At 36.9% G+C, this 22709-nt stretch overlaps 1 protein-coding gene across 1 annotated transcript in view; it reads right to left on the reverse strand.

The window, feature by feature from the left end:
• EEA1 (early endosome antigen 1) overlaps positions 1–22709 on the reverse strand; it is a 120164-nt gene that overhangs the window by 87076 nt on the left and 10379 nt on the right. The window contains exon 2 of the mRNA XM_039236606.1: positions 2643–2735. Within this exon, the coding sequence (XP_039092537.1) occupies positions 2643–2735 (93 nt within the window). The remainder of the gene's footprint in view (positions 1–2642; positions 2736–22709) is intronic.

Genomic DNA, 22709 nt, shown 5'->3' on the forward strand with positions numbered 1-22709 from the left:
CCTACTGAAATCGCCACCACCCAAAACACTTTCTGTGCCTCCTTCCCTGCTTCATTTTTCTCAATAACACCAGTTGTCTCTCTCTGTCCATTTCAAATGTTTGGGGGATTTTTCCTTTCAGAGAAAACTCTGAAAGGTGAAGAGAAGGAAGACCAGCAAAGGATCTCAGGATGAAGACTCTGGGTTTCCTTTCGCATCACATATTCCAGACTGGGTGCTGGAGAAGCTGGCAACCTAGAAACTTCAGTGAGCACTTACAAAAAAAAGCCTGCCCTCTCTAGGCAAAGGACCAGGAGAATGCAGGTCATCAGTGAGTAAGTTCAGTGGGTACTAAGGATAGAAGCCAGACTAGAAAGGTATAAAGAGTGAACAAAGGTATTTGCTTCTGGCAATATATTATACTAAATACTCTGAACAACCATCCTGATGATAACAACTAAAGGATACCAAAAATTACTTATTACATTATATATTATACATATTACATGTTTGGTATAAACCGAATATGTATCCTCATATTGGAATTATATTGAAATTATATTGAAACTAACCCCCGATGTGATGGTATTAGGAGGTGGGGCTTTAGGGAGGTGATTAGGTCAGAGGGTGGAGCCCTCATGAATGTAATTAGTGCCCTGTGAAAGAGATCTCAGACAGCTTTCTTGCTCCTTCAGCCATATGAGGATGGGCATCCCTAAACCAGGAAGCAGATCCTCCCAGACACAGAATCTACCTTGATCATGAACTTCGCAACCTCTAGAACTCTGAGAAATAAATGTTTGTTGTTTAAGCCCCTCAGTCTATAGCACTTTTATTATAATAGCCCATACGAAGACAATATTACACATTACCTTAAATAAAATAGGACATAAGTATGATATAAATAAAGTATGGTAATGCTTTATTTCTATTTTTTTTAAGTTTTTTATTTATTTTGAGGAGGGGAGGGGAAGAGAGAAAGGGAAAAACAATCCCAAACAGGTTCTTCATTGTCAGCACCAAGCCCAATGTGGGCTCAGTTTCACAAACCATGAGATCATGACCTTGACCAAAATCAAGAGTTGGACGCTTAACCAACTGAGCCACCCAGGTGCTCCTTTGACTGTTTCCTTAAGGTCCTGGAGATATTTCAAGTTCCATATAGATGGCTGCTAAGGGCACAAAGTTAAAAACTAGGGTTTGTTCAAAGTACGATGCCAACCTTAAGGTAAAAGGGAAATAAAGTAAAAGAGAAACTGACAGGGAGGGGGAGAGGGGGAGGGAGGGATGGGCGGGGAGAGAGGGAGAGGGAGAGAGAGAGAGAGAGAGGAGAGAGATCACCGTATGCCTTGCCAAGGATGTACCCTAGCACTGGACATATGAACCTCTAGAGCTCTAGAGGAGTATTTGTATGCCAATAGGAATAATTCATGACATAGGTAAAAACTAAAGTGTCAGAAGGGAGAGAAAACAAATGAGAATGTGAGAGAATGGAATCCAGAGCACAAGAGAACAGATTAAAGTTTGATAAGAAAAGGAACTGTTTTCCACGTACTAAATAAGAGAAAATAAAGTTGCTAAATGTAGCTTTGGTAACAAAATGAGGACATTCATCCAATAGTTCCTATAATATAGAAGGCGACTGAGGGAAGACGGGATAGGGTAGGGTAGCACACGAGAGATTTGAGGATAAAGAAGGCAATAAAACTATCTCAAAGAGTAGGAAAATGATCCTAAGAAGAAAATACAGCAGGATTACCAGGCACTGCTCACTACCCACTAGAGACTTTTTTTTTTCCGATCCGACTGAGGTCAACAAGTAAACCTGCTCTTTGAGCAAGCTCAACTGATACTTTTCTTCTCACTCTCATGGTCTTGTTAGATCTTCTCAGGGTTCAGATGGCCAGAAAGAGACAAAACGAGATGAAATGGATATAGAGGCAAACCCAGAAATACACAAAACAGAAAACAGACTCACCAACGAAGAGGTGTGGAAAGGGGAGCATAGAAAAAGGGATTACGTAGGCAGTACAACTGGGCCCAGAATGGGGCAACTGACAAAAACTGTCAGAGCAGAACGTGAGTGTGTCCATATCTTAAGGACAATATTATTGGTGGTTTTTACATTCTCCTCTTTCTTTTTCTCCTTTTTCTATAATATGCAAACATTATTTGTTAAAAATAATAATAATGATAAAGCAACTACTAAGGCTAACTTGCCAAAAAAATTGAGTTCTTTCTTAGACTTATTTACTTTCCCCATTACTTTTTAATAAACTATGAAATATAAAACTTCTTACAAAGTTGTAAATAAAGATAGCAAATAATGTATGCACTTTACAGATAATCTAATTTTTCATTAGCTCAGTAGTTCATGACAGTATAAACACTAATTAATTGGTAATTTTTATAAACGTTAAAACCTTCCTTAAGTTCAGATGACATTAGCAATGAAGACAAATTAACAATATTTTCAATTTTAATATATACTTTCTTAGTCTTACAACTAAATACTGTATTTTTTATGTGTGATTTAAGTCATATTCCAGTTTCTAAGAAGGATAAGACCTTTCTATGAAAGTTTAAATTACAGACCATTACTTCAAACCTCTGCTCATTTTCCCTTAAAAATACCAAATTTTATTGCCAAATTATTTCCATACCTCTGAAGAGCTTTCATTATTGACATCCACTGTGTTTATAGGAGCAGCTGATGAATCTAAATCAGAACCTTGAGAGCCAACTCTCCCAGGAGTCTGAAATAAAGAGAGAAAAAAAAATCAAAGTAGATATTAATAACATATTCATAAACTACTTAATAACCTAAACAGTAAACAGGGTTAACTTTACACAAAAAAGTAGATGTCTTCTCAATAAAAATAACAAATAATACTAGCAGCTACCCTTCATTGCAGAGTGTGCCTAATACTGTATCAAGGTCTCTGTATGAATTCTCTAATTTTTAGTCTCTTAAATTAATAAAAAGCTTACTTCTGTAAACAGTGCCTTATAGTCTTCAACTCGCTTTCACAGAACATCTTATTTAATCATAGTGACATCTCTGAGAGAGGCAGGGTAAATGTTATCTCTATAGATGAAAACACAGATTCAAAGTGGCTAAAAGACTTCTCGAGATTGTACCATTAACAAAAATCAGAAAGAACTTAGAGAAAAACTGAGAGCTTTCCCCCTAAGATCAGGAACACGACAGGGATATCGACTCTCACCACTGTTGTTCAACGTAGTGTTAGAAGTCCTAGCCTCAGTAAGCAGACAACACAAAGAAATAAAAGGCATCCAAGCTGGCAGAAAAGAAGTCAAACTTTCACTCTATGCAGACGGTATGATACTCTCTCTACACGGAAAACCCAAAAGACTCCACCAAAAAACTGCTAGAGCTGATACATGAATTCAGTGAAGTCATAGGATATAAAAATCAACGTACAAAAACTGGCTGTATTTCTATACACCAATAATGAAGCAACAGAAAGCAGTATCAAGGAGTCAATTACATTTACAATAGCACCAAAAACTATAAAATACCTAGGAATAAACTTAACCAAAGAGGTAAAAGATCCATACACTAAAAACTATAGAAAGCTTATGAAAGAAACTGAAGACGACACAAAGAAATGAAAAAACATTCCATGCTCATGGATTGGAAGAACAAATACTGCTAAAATGTCAATACTACCCAAAGTAATCTACACATTCAATGCAATCCCAATCAAAATAACACCAGCATTCTTCACAGAGCTAGAACAAACAATCCTAGAGTTTGTATGGAACCAGAAAAGACCCCAAAGAGCCAAAGTAATGTTGAAAAAGATAACCAAAGCTAGTGGCATCACAATCCCAGACTTTAACCTGTATTACAAAGCTGTAATCATCAAGATAGTATGGTACTGGCACAAAAACAGACACATAGACCAAAGGAATAGAATAGAGAACCCAGAAATGGACCCACAAATGTATGGCCAACTAACCTTCGACAAAGCAGAAAAGAACATCCAATAGGAAAAAACCGACATTCTCTTTAGCAAATGGTGCCAGGAGAACTGGGCAGCAACATGCAGAAGAATGAAACTGGACCACTTTCTTATACCACACACAAAAATAAATTCAAAATGGAATGAAAGACCTAAATGTGAGACAGGAAAACCACCAAAATCCTACAGGAGAAAACAGGAAGCAACCTCTTTGACCTCAGCTGCAGCAACTTTTTACTTGACATGTCTCTAGAAGCAAGGGAGACAAAAGCAAAAATGAACTATTGGGACCACGTCAAGATAAAAAGCTTCTGCACAGCAAAGGAAACAATCAGCAAAACTAAGAAGAAACCAACAGAATGGGAGAAGATATTTGCAAAGGACATATCAGATAAAGGGTTAGTATCCAAAATTTATAAAAAAACTTAACAAAACTCAACACACAAAAAACAAATAATCCAGAAAAGAAACAGGAAGAAGACAACAGACACTTTTCCAAAGAAGACATCCAGATGGCCAACCCACACATGAAAAAATGCTCAACATCACTCCTCATCAGGGAAATACAAATCAAAACTACAATGAGATACCACTTCACATCTGTCAGAATGGCTAACATTAACAACTCAAGAAACAACAGATGTTGATGAGGATGTGGAGCAAGGGGAACCCTCTTGCAGTGTTGACGGGAATGCAAATTGGTGCAGCCACTCTGGAAAACAGTATGGAGGTTCCTCAAAAAATTAAAAATAGAACTACCCTATGATCCAGCAATTGCACTACTAGGAGTTTATACAAAGGATACAAAAATGCTGATTTCAAGGGACATGTGCACTCAAATGTTTATAGTAGTGTTATCAACAATAGCCAAAGTATGGAAAAAGCCCAAATGTCCATCAACTGATAAATGGATAAAGAAGATGTGGTACACACACACACACACACACACACACACTCATACACAAGTGGAATGTTACTTGGCAATAAAAAAGAATGAAATCTTGGGGCGCCTGGGTGCCTTAGTCGGTTAAGCATCCGACTTTCGCTTAGGTCATGATCTTGCGGTTCGTGGGTTCGAGCCCCGCGTCGAGCTCTGTGCTGACTGCCAGCTCAGAGCCTGGAGCCTATTTCAGAGTCTGTGTCTCCCTCTCTCTCTGACCCTCCCCTGCTCACTCTGTCTCTCTCTCTCCTAGAAATAAATAAAAAATATATATATTAAAAAAAAAAAGAATGAAATCTTGCCATTTGCTACAACATGGATAGAACTGGAGTGTACTATGCTAAGCGAAATAAGTCAGTCAGAGAAGGACAAATACCATATGATTTCACTCACCTATGGAATATAAAAAACAAAACAGATGAACATAGGGGAAAGGAAGGAAAACTAGGATAACAGAGGAAGAGGCAAACTATAAGAGACTCTTAAATACAGAGAACAAACTGAGGGTTGCAGGAAGGGGGTTGGGGGTTTTAAATGACTGACGGGCATTAAGGAGGGCCACTTTTTGAGATAAGCACCAGATGAATCACTGGGTTCTACCTCGAAGCCAAGACTACACTGTATGCTAACTAACTTGAATATAAATTAAAAAAAAAAAAAAAGAACTAAAATGCTAATCATCTGATTCCTCTTGCATTCCTCTCTCTACTACACCAACTAAACTACAACCACTTTAAGGGTTGCTAAAAAGATCAACACATCCATCTGCCATCCATGCCAACCATTACCAATCTATCCCCAATACTTGATACTCCATCCCAAAGATACATTAAGAGGATTAAAGGTCTTTTTCAATTTCTCCTGCAACATTTATCCTCTAACATCATCATTCATTAATATGTAGATGTTACCTTAAAGGAACTGAAAATCTAGTAAAACACTTGGTAAGAAGACAGATTCAGAGGACAACTAACCTAATAATCCTCAGCAAAAAACATTTATGGTGCATACTATCACTATTTCCATTTCACACAAGAGAGAAATGAGGTGCAGAAACTAAGTAATTTACCCAAGGTCACATGGCTAATTAATGTAAGAAAGGATTTTAACTTGAGCCATTCGGCTCATAATCACTAAACCATACTGCTCCTCTGCTGAACATCTTCACCGAGATGTGCCTTAAGCACCAAGACTGAGAGCAATTCACTATGCATTTATCTCAACAAGCAAGCATCCTATTCATAACTATTCAGTATTTAACATAAAATGCCAAGTAAGGAAAAAGTGATACTACTTTGAAATTCATCCATTAAAATGACTATAAAAGCTGCATAGAAACAGAAGAAAATATATATACTATAATTATACAATTGTGTATAAAACTATTTATATAGGAGATTCAAAGGATATATATCCCAAAATACAAATAATGATTTCTGTAGCAAGACACTGTTATGGATATTTTGGTTTTTAGTTTTTCAGGTTTTGGTCTTGCTCTTTGGTTTCTTTTTTTTTTTTTTTTTTTTTTTTTTTTTTTTTTTTTTTTTTTTTTTTTTTTTTTTTTTTTTTTTTTTTTTTTTTTTTTTTAAAAAGAAAAAAAGCAGACATCTCCACATAGATGATCCACATTCCTGTCACATTTTCCCAAAATGTAACCTTCCCCGATTGTTGCTAAATTGTCTAATGGCTTCTTGTTNTATTTTGGTTTTTAGTTTTTCAGGTTTTGGTCTTTTTCTTTTGTTTTTTTTTTTTTTTTTTTTTTTTTTTTTTCAGAATTTTAGATCCATAGTCGAATTACTTTAACAGTGAAATTTTTCTTGATATTAAAAAGAAAAAAAGCAGACATCTCCACATAGATGATCCACATTCCTGTCACATTTTCCCAAAATGTAACCTTCCCCGATTGTTGCTAAATTGTCTAATGGCTTCTTGTTCTGTTCTTAGGCCATGAAAATCCCATTACTTCAATGAGAAGTCCAATTACAGTAATGATGACCCTAAAGAAACAGTATAAATCATTCTAACTTTTCTACTTATAAACGTTTTATTTGGGGGTACCTGGGTGGTTCAGTCGGCTAAGCATCTGACTTCAGCTCAGCTCATGATCTCGTGGTTCATGAGTTTGAGCCCCGAGTCAGGCTCTGCACTGACAGCTCAGAGCCTACAGCCTGCTTCAGATTCTGTTCCTCCCTCTTTCTCTGCCCCTCCCCCATTTGCATTCTGTCTCCCTCTCTCTCTCTCTCAAAAATAAATAAAAACATTAAAAAAATAAAAGTTTTACTTTATGAAAACAAAAGGATAAGAATTTGTGCCAAAACTTAAAAGTAATGTGAAGGTAAATACCTTCCAAATTGTGTTCTTATAAAAAAATATCACATAAGTTTAGGTACCCTTTACAGTAACCAAAAAGTACATGGTACATTCATTTTTGTTTAATGGTTTCTTCAAAAGATATCTGTTCCTCTTCCATGAAGTATCTAGTATCTAGCATTCTGTAAGGCTCTAGATGCCTAATGGAAGCCACTGGGTATGGGGACAGCATAAGAGAAAAAAGGACCGTGCCTCTGGGTGGACTACAACCTGGCTGGAGAGACCAAACCAATGTAAACAAAAACTGATAGGAAACAACTGGAAAAAAAATTAAATGTTAAATGGAATAGCTCTGAATTCAAGCACAATTTTGAGAAAAAAAATATATCAATACTAGTTGTGATAGTTGAAAAAAAACCTCATTCCTTGAAGGAAAAGTTAAGTTTAATTAAGTGACAATCATTCCAACTACATGAACCAAAAAACGCACAAAAGCAGAGAATACAGAAATAAGAACACTGTATTTAAAGAAAAATAAACAAATGTGTCAGACAGAAAGTTATACACACAAACAAACAGGTATTAAATAGGTTAAACTGGTAATAGAGAATGAGGCAGGAGATATAAAACACTGAAATACGCCATGGAAGAGAGAGAAGGGCCACAACTCTGGTCCAGACAGCACTCGTAGTTAGCACAGACAACACGCTGCCTGCCTCCGTTCCAAAGATCAATAACAGATAAAAAATTTTTAAATATTAAAGAAGCAGAACCATGCTCAAAAACAAGATCTCAGCAGACAAAAAATAAAACAGAAACACATGAAGTACAGAATGTCGGACCTAAAATAGGTAAAGGCAACCAAATTCTTATGGGTTGAGAGGGACCAAAATGCCCTACATGCGGTAGGCATCAAGAAGCCCGGCCCACCGTGGAAACTCAGAGAGCGGGGCAAAGATCCTACCCTTGCCATGAACAGAACATTTTTTAAAAGGTGTAAAGTCCACCAACCCCTGTCTCTAGGCTTGAAGTTTGATCAATACTTTTCTAGACAGGGAAAAATAGGCATTCCAAGCACAAGTGAAAAGTTATCAGCAATCTGTATGTTCAAAACAAAGAAATGGTTAACTAAATTAGGACATACCCACTCAACAAATTTGACAATTAAAAATTTGACAATTCGATGGGAGACCTGGGTGGCTTAGTCTGTTAAACAACCAACTGTCGATTTCGGCTGAAGTCACAGTTTTGCAGTTCATGAGTTTGAGCCCCACATGGAGCTCTGCACTGACAGTGTGAAGCCTACTTGGGATTCTCTCTTTCTGGGCCTCTCCTTCTGCCTCTCCCCACTCATATCCTCTCTCTCTCCCCCTGTCCCAAAATAAGTAAATAAACTTAAAAAAAAAAGAAAGTATGCAGTTTGAGGGGCACCTGGGAGACTCAGTTGGTTAAGTATCTGCCTTTGGTTTCTCTTCAGGTCATGATCTCATGGTTTGTTAAGTTCAGGCCCACATTGGGCTCTATGCTGAAAGTGTGTAGACTGCTTGAGATTCTTTCTCTTTCTCTGCCCACTCTGTCTTCCTCCCAAAAAATAAACTTAAAAAAAAAAAAAAAAAAGAAGTGGGGAGACTGGGTGGCTCAGATGGTTAAGCACTGACTTCAGCTCAGGTCATGATTTCATGGTTGGTGAGTTCAAGCCCCATGTCAGACTCTGTGCTATCAGCTCAGAGCCTGGAGCATTCTTTGGTTCTGTATCTCCCTCTCTCTCTGTTCCTCCCCCACTCGCACTTTCTCTCTCTCTCAGAAATAAAATAAACATTAAAAAAAATAAGTATAAAGTTTTGGGGCACCTGAGTGGCTCAATCAGTTCAGGGTCAAACTCTTGATTTTGGTTCAGGTAATGATCTCACGGTCATGAGACTGATCCTCATGTCTGGCTCCACAATGGGTGTGGAGCCTGCTTGAAATTCTCTCTCTATCTCCCTCTGCCCTTCCCCGACTTGTGCTTGCTCTCTCTCTTTCTCAAAAGAAAAAAAAAAAAAAAGGTATATATAGAGAGAAATTCAAAGGTCACATACGACTGGGTGGCTCAGTCGGTTAAGCATCCAACTTCTGCTCAGGTCATGATCTCAAGGTCCATGGGTTTGAGCCCCGCGTCAGGCTCTGCTGAAAGCTCAGAGCCTGGAGCCTGCGTCGGATTCTCTACCTCCCTCTCTCTCTGCCCCCCTAACACTCTGTCTCTGGCTCACTCTCAAAAATAATAAACATTTAAAATTTTTTTCAATAGACTGATAAGTTTGGGCTATTTTTGTTGTTGTTGCTATTTTTTCCCCTTTGTTATTAAAAGCATGAGATTTGTGTTGATGGATTTTGTTAAGCACCGAACCACCCCCCAAAAAAAATTTCATTAGTTTTGTTACACTATGTTTTTAATTTCTCAAATATTTAAAAAATTAAATTAAAAAATGTTTCGGGTCACAAAAAGATCTAGATAACTATAATCAAACACCTACCATTAATGTTCAGTGGCTTTGGCCAAACAGAGCAACATTTTAAAATATAGGGGAAAAGTTTATATACTTCAGCCAAGTAGGAGTAAATGCCTGCAACATATAGGCTATCCTAGGTTACTGGTAATATAAAAACAGATTGCTACTACTACTATAAGATCAATATAAAGCAGCATTAATCTCTGCAAAAACTGCTACAAAACTAAATACAGGTTTTTGACAAAAGAACAGAACTTCATTGGAGGAAGAAAAAGTTATAATTGTTTATTGTATATAATATCTTAAGAGGAAGCATCACTATCCTAGAAGTTTTAACATAAAGTATCATTGAAATACATATTTGACCTATTTCAGACTAGTTTTTTATTGACTATAATTTAAATAATCTATATGTGAAAATCATAATTAACTGCACTGCTTTGATACAAAGCAACCAGCAGCTGCTTATCTGTCAATTGTGACTGAGAATCTTAATCTAATAGCAAAGAAAAAGAAACAAAACAAGCATCTAGTAGCATACAGGAAACAACTATTTTATGAATGAATAACAAAAGTTTCGGGTGATACACCACATCAGAGTTTCCAAACTCTAAATATACTCTCCCTGCCCCATGACTTTACTCTAATATCAAGCAGAAAGGGAGTAAAAATTTCAATGGGAAAATAAATCAGTTTCACAACCTAATTGCTACTAAAGATAAAGAACCTCACCTCTAAATCCTACCAGCCTGCTAAGCACTAAAACTGACTAAAATGATAACTATACCAGTCTTTGCAAATAGAAGAGATATAATAAATGTTTAATAAGCAACTGTGCAACCCATACCACTCTAGCTGAAACTAGGTAGGAAACAAGCAAATCAGCAAAAGCTAAGTTAATAATAGACTAATTCACAGTAACAACCAAGTTGACTAAAAATATATGTTTCCATTTGCAAAACTCTTTGAAGAAAACATTGCTGTAGGATACTATATACACCTATACTTAGCAAAATTATTTCTGAAACTGGAAAGGATACTAATATTAGAAATTAAATAATATATAACCTTAAAACCTTGGGGATTTATAAAACATCTATAAAAATTTCTTATAAAATGTAACTTTCAGCATTGATTGTGTTAATCTAGTTCATCCCCACCTCACCATAAAAACCAGTTAGGAAGATTTTCACAAATCTGAAGTTTGAGCAAAACTACAAGTGAACCAATGGAAAGGGAGGAGATATTTGCAAATGACGTATCAGATAAAGGGTTAGTATCCAAAATTATAAAGAACATATCAAACTCAACACCAAAAAAAGAAATAATCCAGTGAAGAAATGGGCAAAAGACATGAATAGACACTTTTCCAAAGAAGACATACAGATGGCTAACAGACACATGAAAAAATGTTCAACATTACTCATCGTCAGGGAAATACAAATCAAAACCACAATGAGATACCACCTCACACCAGTCAGAATGGCTAAAATTAGCAACACAGGCAACAACAGATGTTGGCGAGGATGCCGAGAAAGAGGAACTCTCTTCCATTGCTGGTGGGAATGCAAACTGCTGCAGTCACTCTGGAAAACAGTATGGAGGTTCCTCAAAAAATTAAAAATAGAACTACCCTATGACCCAGCAACTGCACTACTAGGTATTTACCCAAAGGATACAGGTGTGTTATTTCAAAGGAGGACATGCACCCCAGTGTTTACAGCAGCACTATCAACAATAGCCAAAGTATGGAAAGAGTCTAAATGTCCAATAACGGATGAATGAATAAAGAAGATGTGGTACATGGAGTATTACTCAGTAATTAAAAAGAATGAAATCTTGTCATTTACAACTACCTGGATGGAAACAGAGGACATTATGCTAAGTGAAATTAGAGACAAATATCAGATGACTTCACTCATATGTGGAATTTAAGATACAAAACAGATGAACATAAGGGAAGCAAAAATAATATAAAAACAAGGAAGGAGACAAAGCATAAGAGACTGTTAAATACGGTAACAAACGGTTGCTGGAGGGGCTGTGGGAGGGGGCATGGGCTAAATGGGTAAGGGCATTAAGAAAGACACTTGTTGGGATGAGCACTGGGTGTTATATGTAGGGGATGAATCACTGGATTCTACTCCTGAAATCATTGTTGCACTATATGCTAACTAACTCAGATGTAAATTAATTGGTTAACTAATTAATGTAATTAATTAAATTTTTTTAAAAATCTGGAGTTTGAAAAGCCAGCTGCTAACATGCAGACCTTGACAAGGGTGCTTTAAATACATTACCTGATCCCTGTGCTGTAATTGGATAACCAAATTATTTCTTAGGTTCCTCACTACCGCCCTTATATTATTACAAGCTAAGAACTTACCACATACAGATGAATGAGAAAGTACACTTGCAAAATGACAACAAATACTATTTCTTAGGGAACTTTTTTTTGTTTTTTAATTTCATGGAAAGCATTCCAGGGCTTCCCGGGGAGTTTTCATGCTCAACCTCTTAGTTCACCATATACTCTTTAGGTAATCTCATTTACTCCCTTCATTTTAAATACCTCCAATACTAACAAAAAATAAAGTTCTAAATCTCATCCAGATTTCTGAACATCAAATTCATATTTTCCCATCCCATAAACATCTCTACCTGAATGCCCTGAAGGCACGCCAGAGCCAGTTTACTCAAAACCACATTATCTTTTCTCATAAATCTTTCACCCATCTGCATTCTCTACCTCAAGTAACAGAAACATCAGGTTGCCTTATCTTGCCTAAATCCAAAGCATCACCCTTAGTTCTCTCTTCATTAACCTTTGCATCCAGTCATCTACATAAATTCTGAATCTATCTTTTCTCCATTTCCTTTGCCACTTAGTTCAAGGTGCCATTATCTCTATGTAGACTATAAAAGAGAGACCTAATTTAGCACTGTATATCCACATTCCAGTTGCTTTCTAATTGATTTCCCTAAAATGTCGGACTTCGGCTCAGGTCATGATCTCGTGATTTGTTGAATTGGAGCCCTACTTTGGGCTCTCTGCTGTTAGCACAAAGCTGGCTTTGGATCCTCTATCTCCCTCTCTCTGTCCCTTCCCCCATTCTCTAAGAAAATAAACATTAAAAAGTATATTTAAAAATAAATAAAATCTCATTTAAAATCTAACTGAACTAGAAATTTGTACACCAATGTTCACAGCATTATTCACAATGGCTAAAAGGTGGAAACAATCCAATGTTCACTGATGGGGAAATGGATAAATAAAATGTGGTATATGTATAACAATGGACTATTATCCAGACTTTAAAAGGAAGGAAATTCTAATACATGCTATATACAGTACTGATAAACCTAGGAAGACAGACTTTAGGCTAAGTGAAATATGCCAGACACAGGTGGACTAGTATGTATAGCTCCATTCATATGAGATATCTAGAATAACCAAATCCATAGAGACAGAAAGTAAAACAGTCTTTACCAGAGGCTAGGAGGTAGGGGAAATAAGGAGTTACTGTTGAATGGTACAGAGTTTCGGTTTGGAATGATGAAACATTCTAGAGACAGATAGTTCTGATGAGTGCACAAAAATATGAATGTACTTAATGCCACAGAATTATACATTTTAAAATGGTAAAATAGTAAATTTTTTGTCATTTTTTAAAAACCTAATGAATCTCAAGTTGGTGGTAAAACCAACCACATATAAAGTAATTATTGGGGCGAATCAGTTAAGCATCCACCTTTGGCTCAGGTCATGACCTTGCGGTTCATGAGTTTAAGTGCTGAGAGCTCAGAGCCTGGAGCCTGCTTCAGATTCTCTGTCTGCCTCTCTCTACCACTCCTCTGCTCGCACACTCTCTCTCTCTCAAAAATAAAGATTAAAAGCAAATTTTTTTAAAATAATTATTTCAAGTGATTTAAGAACACAGTGTTTTGATTACACAGACTTAATGAGATATAGATTAAGGAAAAAAATAACAGTTTTTAAAAAATAGTAAAATTCATTCAGTAATCTTATTAATAGTAATATTAGTATTGTTATTTTAAAGGTATTTATCAATTTTTAGGAAAAAGTAACTGTTACTGTTAAGAACCAAGATGCTCAGAAGACAAAAAAGATATATATGCATAGTAAAAACCAATTTATAATCTTAAATTTGAACTCATGTTTTGTTTTGACATATATGTGGACATAAATAAATATATATTATGTACACACTGTACTATATATTACATACTAGTATATACATATCTCATTATATACATATATACACTTATGTATACACACACACACTAGTTCTTAGCACTTAAAAGCTTAAAAGCAATGACAGCCCAGAAGCAATGAGCACCCTAAGTGCCCAAACAACTATATCTAAATAGCATTCTCCAGTGAAAGGAACCGGGCTTTTTAGAGAAATGGCTAATTTCAGCCTGGAGGAGAAATGTTACAAGATGAACCTGGGACATACTGTTGTGCCAAAAGCAAACAAGCTAACAAACACTAATAGGGTCCTGTCCAAATGACAAGTCACTTTGAAGGCACTTCTGCTAGCTAAAACTGGGGCAATTTGCACATCAAAAAATCCCACTGAATGGGGCGCCCGGGTGGCTCAGCCGGTAAAGTGCAGGACTTTGGCTCAGGTCCTGATCTCAAGGTTTGTGGTTCAAGGCCCACATTGGTCTGTGCACTGACACTGCAGAGCCAGCTTGGAATTCGCTCTCTCCCTCTCTCTGCCCTTCCCCGACTTGTGCTTTTTTTCCCCCTCTTTCTCTCAAAATAAATGAATAAACGTTAAAAAAAAATCCCCCTGCTTTGATCGAAACCAACTAAATATATACAAATCCATAAGTTCATAAAATATATTTAAAAATCCATGACTTCTCCTTTTCCAAGGACAGAAGTCAAAAGACAAATAAGCAAGGCTCGTTCATCACTGCTAGAGAATGAACTCTTATTCTGAAAATTAGTAATTAAAGAAAAAGAATTAAGCATTTACCCTGCCCTTCCAGCTTGCACTAAAATTCATGGTAACCACATAGCCCTGCATGGTGTTGAAAGTTTACAGAAAAAAATTACCACTTTGCAAGAGTTGATAAATTTAGTCTTTTCAACCTAACTGACATAAAACTTTTCCTGAATCTCCACCTTCAGATAAATCTTTCTGTCCTTTAAATCCTATCATGTCTCTCATTTATATTTCTCTTGTAACACTTATTCATAAAATAAGGAAGAAGTGATGTCTGTGTTAAATTGTTATAATAATAATCTTCAATGAATCACACCTATGTTTTAATACCCTGTAATTCTCTAGTACAATCCTCTCTCACATGGCTCTGGACTGGCCATGAGACTTGCCTTGGCTACTGGTGGAGTAGCAAATGAAATACAAGCAGAGACTTGAAAAGTGCTTGCACAGTGGGATTTGCTCTCTTACTGATGGAAATTCTTCTACTACCATATAAGCCCAGGCTAGCCTTAGACTTATGTGGCCCAATGCACACAATCAGCCCAATGAGAGTACCTTAAGACTATCCCTCCCAATCAAATTGACAAAGAACTCCCACTATATGGGTAACTTCAATAGAGTCCAGCAGAAGAACCGCTCAGCCAAGCCTGGCCCAAATTTCTGATCCACAAAATCGAGAGCAAATAAAATAGTGGCTGTTTTAAGTCAAAATTTGGAGATGGTTTATTATGGAGTAGACAACATTAGATACAGTAGATGCAATGTGGTATCTTCTCCACAAAAGAGAAAAGGAACTTTTCTGAGGCTGGGAACCCCATATTGAATGAAGTAGTCACCACAATTCTTAGTAAGAACATAATAAAAGTGTCCACCTAAATTTAATGGACACCCAATAGTTTTCACACATTAAAAAAGGATTAATGTACCTACCCCAAATTTACAGCATTCTGTTTTCCATCTTTTCTTTTTTAACTATTTAAGTTAAAAAGTCAATTTGGTTTTCAGGGTATTTGAGTAAAATCACAATGTTTTTACTCTTTGCCAACAGTCACTGGTGGAAAGGATGCTGGAAAATCAACCCTCTCTCTCATACATTGTTCGTGGGAGTATAACTAAATGCAAAATAAGTACATGCTCTGACTCAGTGCTAGGAAATCGCTCAGTGGACAAGTTCACAAAAGTACAACCTATATACGTACAAGCATGTTCCCTGCAGTACTGTTTACAATAGCAAATCTGGAAACAAAACTAAATGTCTTTCAACAGGGGACTAGTGAAATTTTGATAACCCACAGAATATAATGTAGTTATTAAAAACAAATAATACAAGTAGTTCTGAAAGTGCCGGTACTTAAAGATCTCCAAACTATATTAAGTGAAAAAAATTCAAACCCAATATGAAGACTATGATCATATTTGTATAATATTAATGGATATATGCATCAGAAAATTGTAGAAAAATACAAAGAAACTATTACTGATGATTACTAGGGAGGGGAACTTTCACTTTTCGTTTTATACCTGTTGTACTCCTAATTCTAAGTCCTGGCTGTCGTCCTCAAACTTCATGTAAAATTTGTCTCTTAAGTCCTTCCTGCTTGCTCTAAATCTTCAACCTTGAAAATGGTCACTAGTACTCTTCATTCTAATCGCCATTGTAATTCTAATACCTTTAAACTTGTCTCATAATTCATTTTTGCTAATTACTTTTTTTTGTCCTGAGAGTTCCTTCTTATTTCTCTTACTTCTTAAAACAAAATATATCCTGATCCATATTAAATCCTGAAGGAGAAAGCTTACTCAGACTTTTGTAGTAACATGACCTAGAAAACTTATGGTACCAGTAACTCCACAGATGATTCTCTACCTGTCACACAACCACATACAATAATAGTAAGCTGTTTGGGACATCCAGCTGGCTTAATCGGTATAGAGAGTGTGACTTAATCTTGGGGTCATGAGTTCAAGCCCCCGTTGGGTGGAGAGATTACTTAAGATAAATAAATAAATAAAATTTTAAAATAGCAAGCTTCTTTGCCAATATGCCACATTTAACTAACTGATTTACATCAGCTTTCAACTGAGAACAATTCCTATTTTCTGAAATGTGAGCAATTCCACCTAACCTAGAGCCATCCTACAACTTTAATGAGCACGCAAACAACACTCATGTTGTTAAATTATTAATGCTAAATTGAGTGCAATCTATTCGACTTGTCTTTCAAAGTGGCTTCTAAAAGGCTATCTCCCGTTGTATCTAATTTCAACCCTCTCCAAAATTTCCCAAGTGCTAACACACAATATACTTCTGCATCCTGAGTCTTTCCTGGCGAACCTACTGACACACAGTCCTACGCTATGCCAGAGAAGGGGGTCAGAATCAAATCCTTACTTAATGCAACTGACTCTTATTTCAGCAGGGCCTATTAAATGTTCCAAAAGCAAAAATCCACCTAAATCTAGGAACAGTGATTCAAGAATACAGAAGTTGGAGTCTCACAGACCTGTATTCATTCCGATTTACCCACTTAGAAGCTTTGTGAATTTATTTAACTTCTCTAAGCCCCAAATTCCCATTTGTAAAGTGGAACTAATAATGTTAGCCTCACAGAACTGTTTTAAGAATTACATGAAATAATACACTTAAAATGTTTAAACCAGTGCCTAGCATTTGGTAGATATACTGTACATTATGTAGTCATTCATATCATTACTAAGACTAGAATCAAAGTTTAAAAGTTGGAAAGCAGCTCAGAAATTATGTTCCAATTGTATCACTTCATAGATGACGAAACTAAGCCCTAGAATCTAAGTTTACTTGACATCACTCTGGTAATGGTAAAGTTGTAATTAAAACGGGTTTCCCAGGTCCCAATTCAATATTCTCTCTACAACCAAAATATTTCTTAGTCATCTATCTGATCCCCATCAAGACAATTTCTCTAATCTCAACTTCTTCAATGAAGAATTACGAGGACAGGACAAGATCATGGATCCTTCCAGTTCATTCCATGGTTCATTTGAGTCCTAAACTGGCTAATTTAAAAGCATGTCTAAGGGTGCCTGGGTGGCTCAGTCAGTTAAGCTTCCAACTCCTTTTTAGCTCAGGTCACGATCTCATGGTTCATCAGATCAATGCCCATGTCGGGCTCTGTGCTGACAGCAAGGAGCCTGTTTGGGATTTTCTCTCTCTCTCTCTCTCTCTCTCTCTCCCTTCCCTGTGCTCCTTCTCTCTTTCTCTCTCTCAAAATAAACAGGAAAAAAAATCATGTCCACAGAAACAACTATATTTCCAATCTCTATATATACTTTGCTTTCTTATGGACATTTTCAAAACTCTAAAACATTTACCAGTTATTAAGGGTTATGTGAAAGTAATTTATCTCTCGAAAGCAGTCAAGTCAAAAAAAAAAAAAAGAAGAAGAAGAAGAAGCCAAATCAGTAAGAGACTGAGACTATTAAAACTAATTACAGATAAGTTATTAGTAACTAAATTGGGCTTATAGACATCATACAATTAAGTCAATATTAAGTAAAAGAGTAAAAGTATTTAATATTTAACATTTTAAAAATAGCTAACATATAATTAAAATTGAGCTACATATTTGAAGCAAATTTAGAGTATCAGGTGTTTTGATTCAACAAATATGGATAGGCAGACACAAAAATATACCAAAATAAGGGCTCATAATCTAGTTTTAAGAAGACACCACTTTTCAGGGCAGCTAGGTAACTCAGGTGGTTAAGTGTCCGAATTTGGCTCAGTTCATGATCTCACAGTTCGTGAGTTCAAGTCCAGCATCAGACTATGTGCTGACAGTGCAGAGCCTGGAGCCTGCTTCAGATTCTTTGTCTCCCTCTCTCTCTCTCTCTGCCCTTCTCCCACTCACACTCTGTCTCTTTCTCTCAAAAATAAATAGTAAAAAACAACTTTAAAGCCACTTTTCATTTTTTAAGTCTTAAAATCTGTTGAGGGGACTGAGAATGGTGCTGATAATAAAAGCTCCTGAACAGAGCCTCAATGTGCCACGCTCAAAGTTCCAGCAAACGATCCTGCACAGTACTTGAGAACCTAACAAACTCTAATCTACTGACAACAGATTCCTTTTCTAAGAGACAGTTTCAAAGAAGGAGAACACAAAGATAATAAAATTAAAATCCATCTTGAATATAATCATCTTTCATGATACAAAAATCTCTAAGGAAGACTATCCAAATAGCAGATGACTCGTAATTTGGGTTCCCACGGAAACAGACTCTGAGACTCTGAAAACTGCAAGCAGTTTTACTGGGCGGTGCTCCCAAGAACACCTGTGTGGGCACAGGACAACACGACTGGGCAGAGGGAGAAGACGAACTGTACTAACCAGTAGCACAACTGCCACAGTAGCCTTAGTTAATCCCACCAAGAGTCCTGAAGCTGGATGGCCCTCCACAGATCCCTAACCACAGCAAGAGGATGGCTCTCTGTATTCTCCACATCAACCAGTAATAAAGTACAGGCTGCTTCCAGGAAAGGGACATAATCTTGGATCAGGCAGCTTCTTTCTGTCAGGGCAACACCCAGAAAAGGACGCAGCCAAGAGTCATCGGCAGCCATGACTCCAGGCAGCTAGGGGAATGTGACTCTGACCTGAAGGAAGATCTAGGGGCTGCATCAAAGAATCCACTGCAATCAACGTACCTTACTTGCATCTGAGATACCCATAAAGAGCTACGCACTGGGGGCGAGGAAGATCTCAGCAGAGAAGGGGACCTACTATCTTCTGGAAACTGCTACATGTGACAGTAACCTTACATGAGCTATCAAATTTTACTGAATTCTTGCTCTAAAGACAGTTTCCTCTCAGCAAGGATGCTAGAAAACAGGTTAAAAGTTATTTGGATTTGTTATATAACACTTAAAATGCTACCTTAGGGCTGAAAATGAACTGCGGACTCAAAACCTTGGTACTCTTTTGATTTTCAAATAACAGGCTTACCCTGAAAAGCACTTTAGAAATTGCCTAGGTGATGCCCTCAGTGGACAGATAAAGAAAGTGAAGCCAAGAGAAACACAAATGATTTGCCTAAGATCACGCTGATTGCAGAGACACAACATGAACTCAAGTCTTCTGATTCAAATTCAGTGATCTCTCTACTCGTCCTAGTGCTTTACACTCAAAAATTTACCAAACTCAAACTATTTCTAAAAATAAAAAATAAAACAAAAAAGTCAAAAAAAACCTTGACAATAAACTATTTAAAAAATAATAAAAAATTTTTAAAAAACTCAAAAAAATTTTAACAAAATCAAAATAACCCATGAATCTTAGTGTAAAGCTCTGAGTCTCCATGTCTTCTAGATCATTTGCATTTTTAAAACCATGCCAAGTAAGAAACTTCAGTTTTATACTAGTTAAAGAAATGTCCATTGGTAGTCTGCTAAATGAAATATTCTTTCTATTAAACAACAGCTAACATATAACCTCTATGACAGGCATAATGCCAAGCACTTTGTCTACACTGTATCACCTCATGGTTTTAACAGTCCTTTGAATAAAGTCAAAGGGATTGTTCCCATTTAGCCAAGGGGGGAAATACAGTTAAAGAAAACTAAATAAATTGTCAGCTAAGATTACAAATGTAATGGTGCACTGGGGCGCCTGGGTGGCTCAGTCAGTTAAGAGTCCAACTTTGGCTCAGGTCATGATCTCACAGTTGGCAAGTTCAAGTCCCAGGTCGGGCTCTGTGCTGACAGCTCAGAGCCTGGAGCTTGCTTCAGATTCTCTGTCTCCTTCTCTCTCTCTCTGCCCCTCACCTGCTCACACACACACACTCTCTCTCTCTCTCTCAAAAATAAATATAAAAAAAAATTTTACTGTAATAAGGCACAAAGCTGGGACTCCATCTGACTTCAAAGCTTGTGCTCTTAGTGTTAAACCATGCAGAATGCTATAGCACTGTTGCTTCTTCTCAATTTTCCTTTTCTGATCTACTCAAATTTCTATGATATACATGGTTTATTTTCATAACTGGAAACATATTTATTATTTTTAAATATTTTTATTCTAAAACTAGATCACTGCTTAAAATATTTAAAAGCTGCAAGTAGATATGAGGTTATATATCAAAAAAAATAAATGTCTCACAGGAGAAAATAAATTCATACTTCCTTATCAGAGATCTGACTCAATATGATTTACCACTTAATCCACCTCACATGACAATGTATTTTGGCATAGAATCTTAAAACATTTTCCAAATATTATTTAGCCAATAAAGTCCAAATAGAGTATCACTGCAACTCTAAAAACTTTTTTATTGGCATATTTATGTAAAATTTAGCCATAGTCTGATATTAAAACTGAAATGAGGGGGGGAAGAGTGGTTTTAAATTTCAACTACTGCTATAGTCCATGCAACATTTAAACAGATGTCAATGCAACTAAATTATTCATGTTATTGTATTAAATATGTCAACCAATCACAGTGCAGGCAATGGCCATGATTCTATCCTAAAGTAAACTATCCTACCATAGCCCAGGTTGAGGACACAGTCCAAGACAGCCAGGTTCTATGACCCCACATCTACCGACAAAAGATGTGATCACCTGGACCAAACAGCAGATACTCACAAGCTACCTAGCAACCAATAACATGGCCCAGTGGCAAAAAAGAAAAAAAGGATCCCAATACCAAGAATGAACTACTGCTGAGTTCCATGCTTAATTAGGCCTGGAACCATGAAGAGAAGTGATCAATTAGCCACAAAAAATAGCACTAAACAGATAAACAGTGTAGTCATAACGTATAATAGGAGTGCATGAAAGACTTCAGCCAATCGAAACTGTAACCCAGCTAAAGTTTCAAAAGACCATAGATTCTGAGTACGCAGAAGCCATGAAGAAAAAGACCAGAATAGAGGGTAAGAAAATTAGCTGAGAGCATAAACAAAAGTATACAGAGGACACAAATACATGAAGAGCCACTGAGTCCTTTAACAGCTCACTTCTAAAGTGAAAATCTAGGGGTGCCTCGGTGGCTCAGTTGGGTAAGCGTCCGACTTCGGCTCAGGTCATGATCTCACGGTTCGTGGGTTCGAGCCCCACGTCAGGCTCTGTGCTGACAGCTAGCTCAGAGCCTGGAGCCTGCTTCAGATTCTGTACCACCCTCGCTCTCTGACCCACCCCTGCTCACACTGTCTCTGTCTCTCTCTGGATCTGTCTCTCTCTCTCAGAAAATAAATAAAAAATTAAAAAATAAAATAAAATAAAACAAAATAAAGTGAAAATCTATAAAGCCCTGTCATGGAAGTTCCAAATAGCACTGCCTTAGAGCCTTCAAAGCCTTCCAGTGAAAATGTCTGAGAGGCTCAGCACCATAATAAATGTTCGATTTTGAAATTCCATGAAATTCCATCTTTCTTATTGCCAAGTGCATCCTTATAACCACTACTGTGTTATTTTTGAGCTAACCTGATGGATCCTTTATTTCTAGAACCAATGAACTTAATCATAACTATTATCACTATTTCAGAGCCATAGTAAAGCTTATTTCTAGAAGACGATGTGTAAAATGTGTGTTTAATGGTACCACTCTCAGAAGCAAGAGTCCTAAGTATCACATGGCCAACTCTACTTCCAACCTCAGTTGACAAAACTATCAATAAACACCTTTGGCCAGCCAGAAACCTATGCGTGACCCAACAAGAAAAGACGCAGAGGGCATTTTAGTCTTCTCTTGGATTTTGGGAATTGAGACATTAAGTCAGTTGGCTACACTAAACTTAAGGTGAAAAGTAAATAGAACTGTGTGGTCAGATGACCATTTGGGATCTTGAGCATACTGAGTAAGCAGCAATGAGGATGGACAAAGAGACACAAAGATGCCAGTGGTCCATGAAAGAGTGAAACAAAGAGAAAAACTGCCTCTGTCCCTGACACCATTCTCTTCAGACCCAACTGTACAGCAATTCGTATTCATGGATCACTTTGAAATTTTGTTACAATAAATCCCCCTTTCAACTTAAACTGATTTGAGA

Source organism: Hyaena hyaena, unplaced genomic scaffold (genome assembly GCF_003009895.1).
Source record: "Hyaena hyaena isolate Hyena2069 unplaced genomic scaffold, ASM300989v1 scaffold_113, whole genome shotgun sequence".
Lineage (NCBI taxonomy): Eukaryota > Metazoa > Chordata > Mammalia > Carnivora > Hyaenidae > Hyaena > Hyaena hyaena.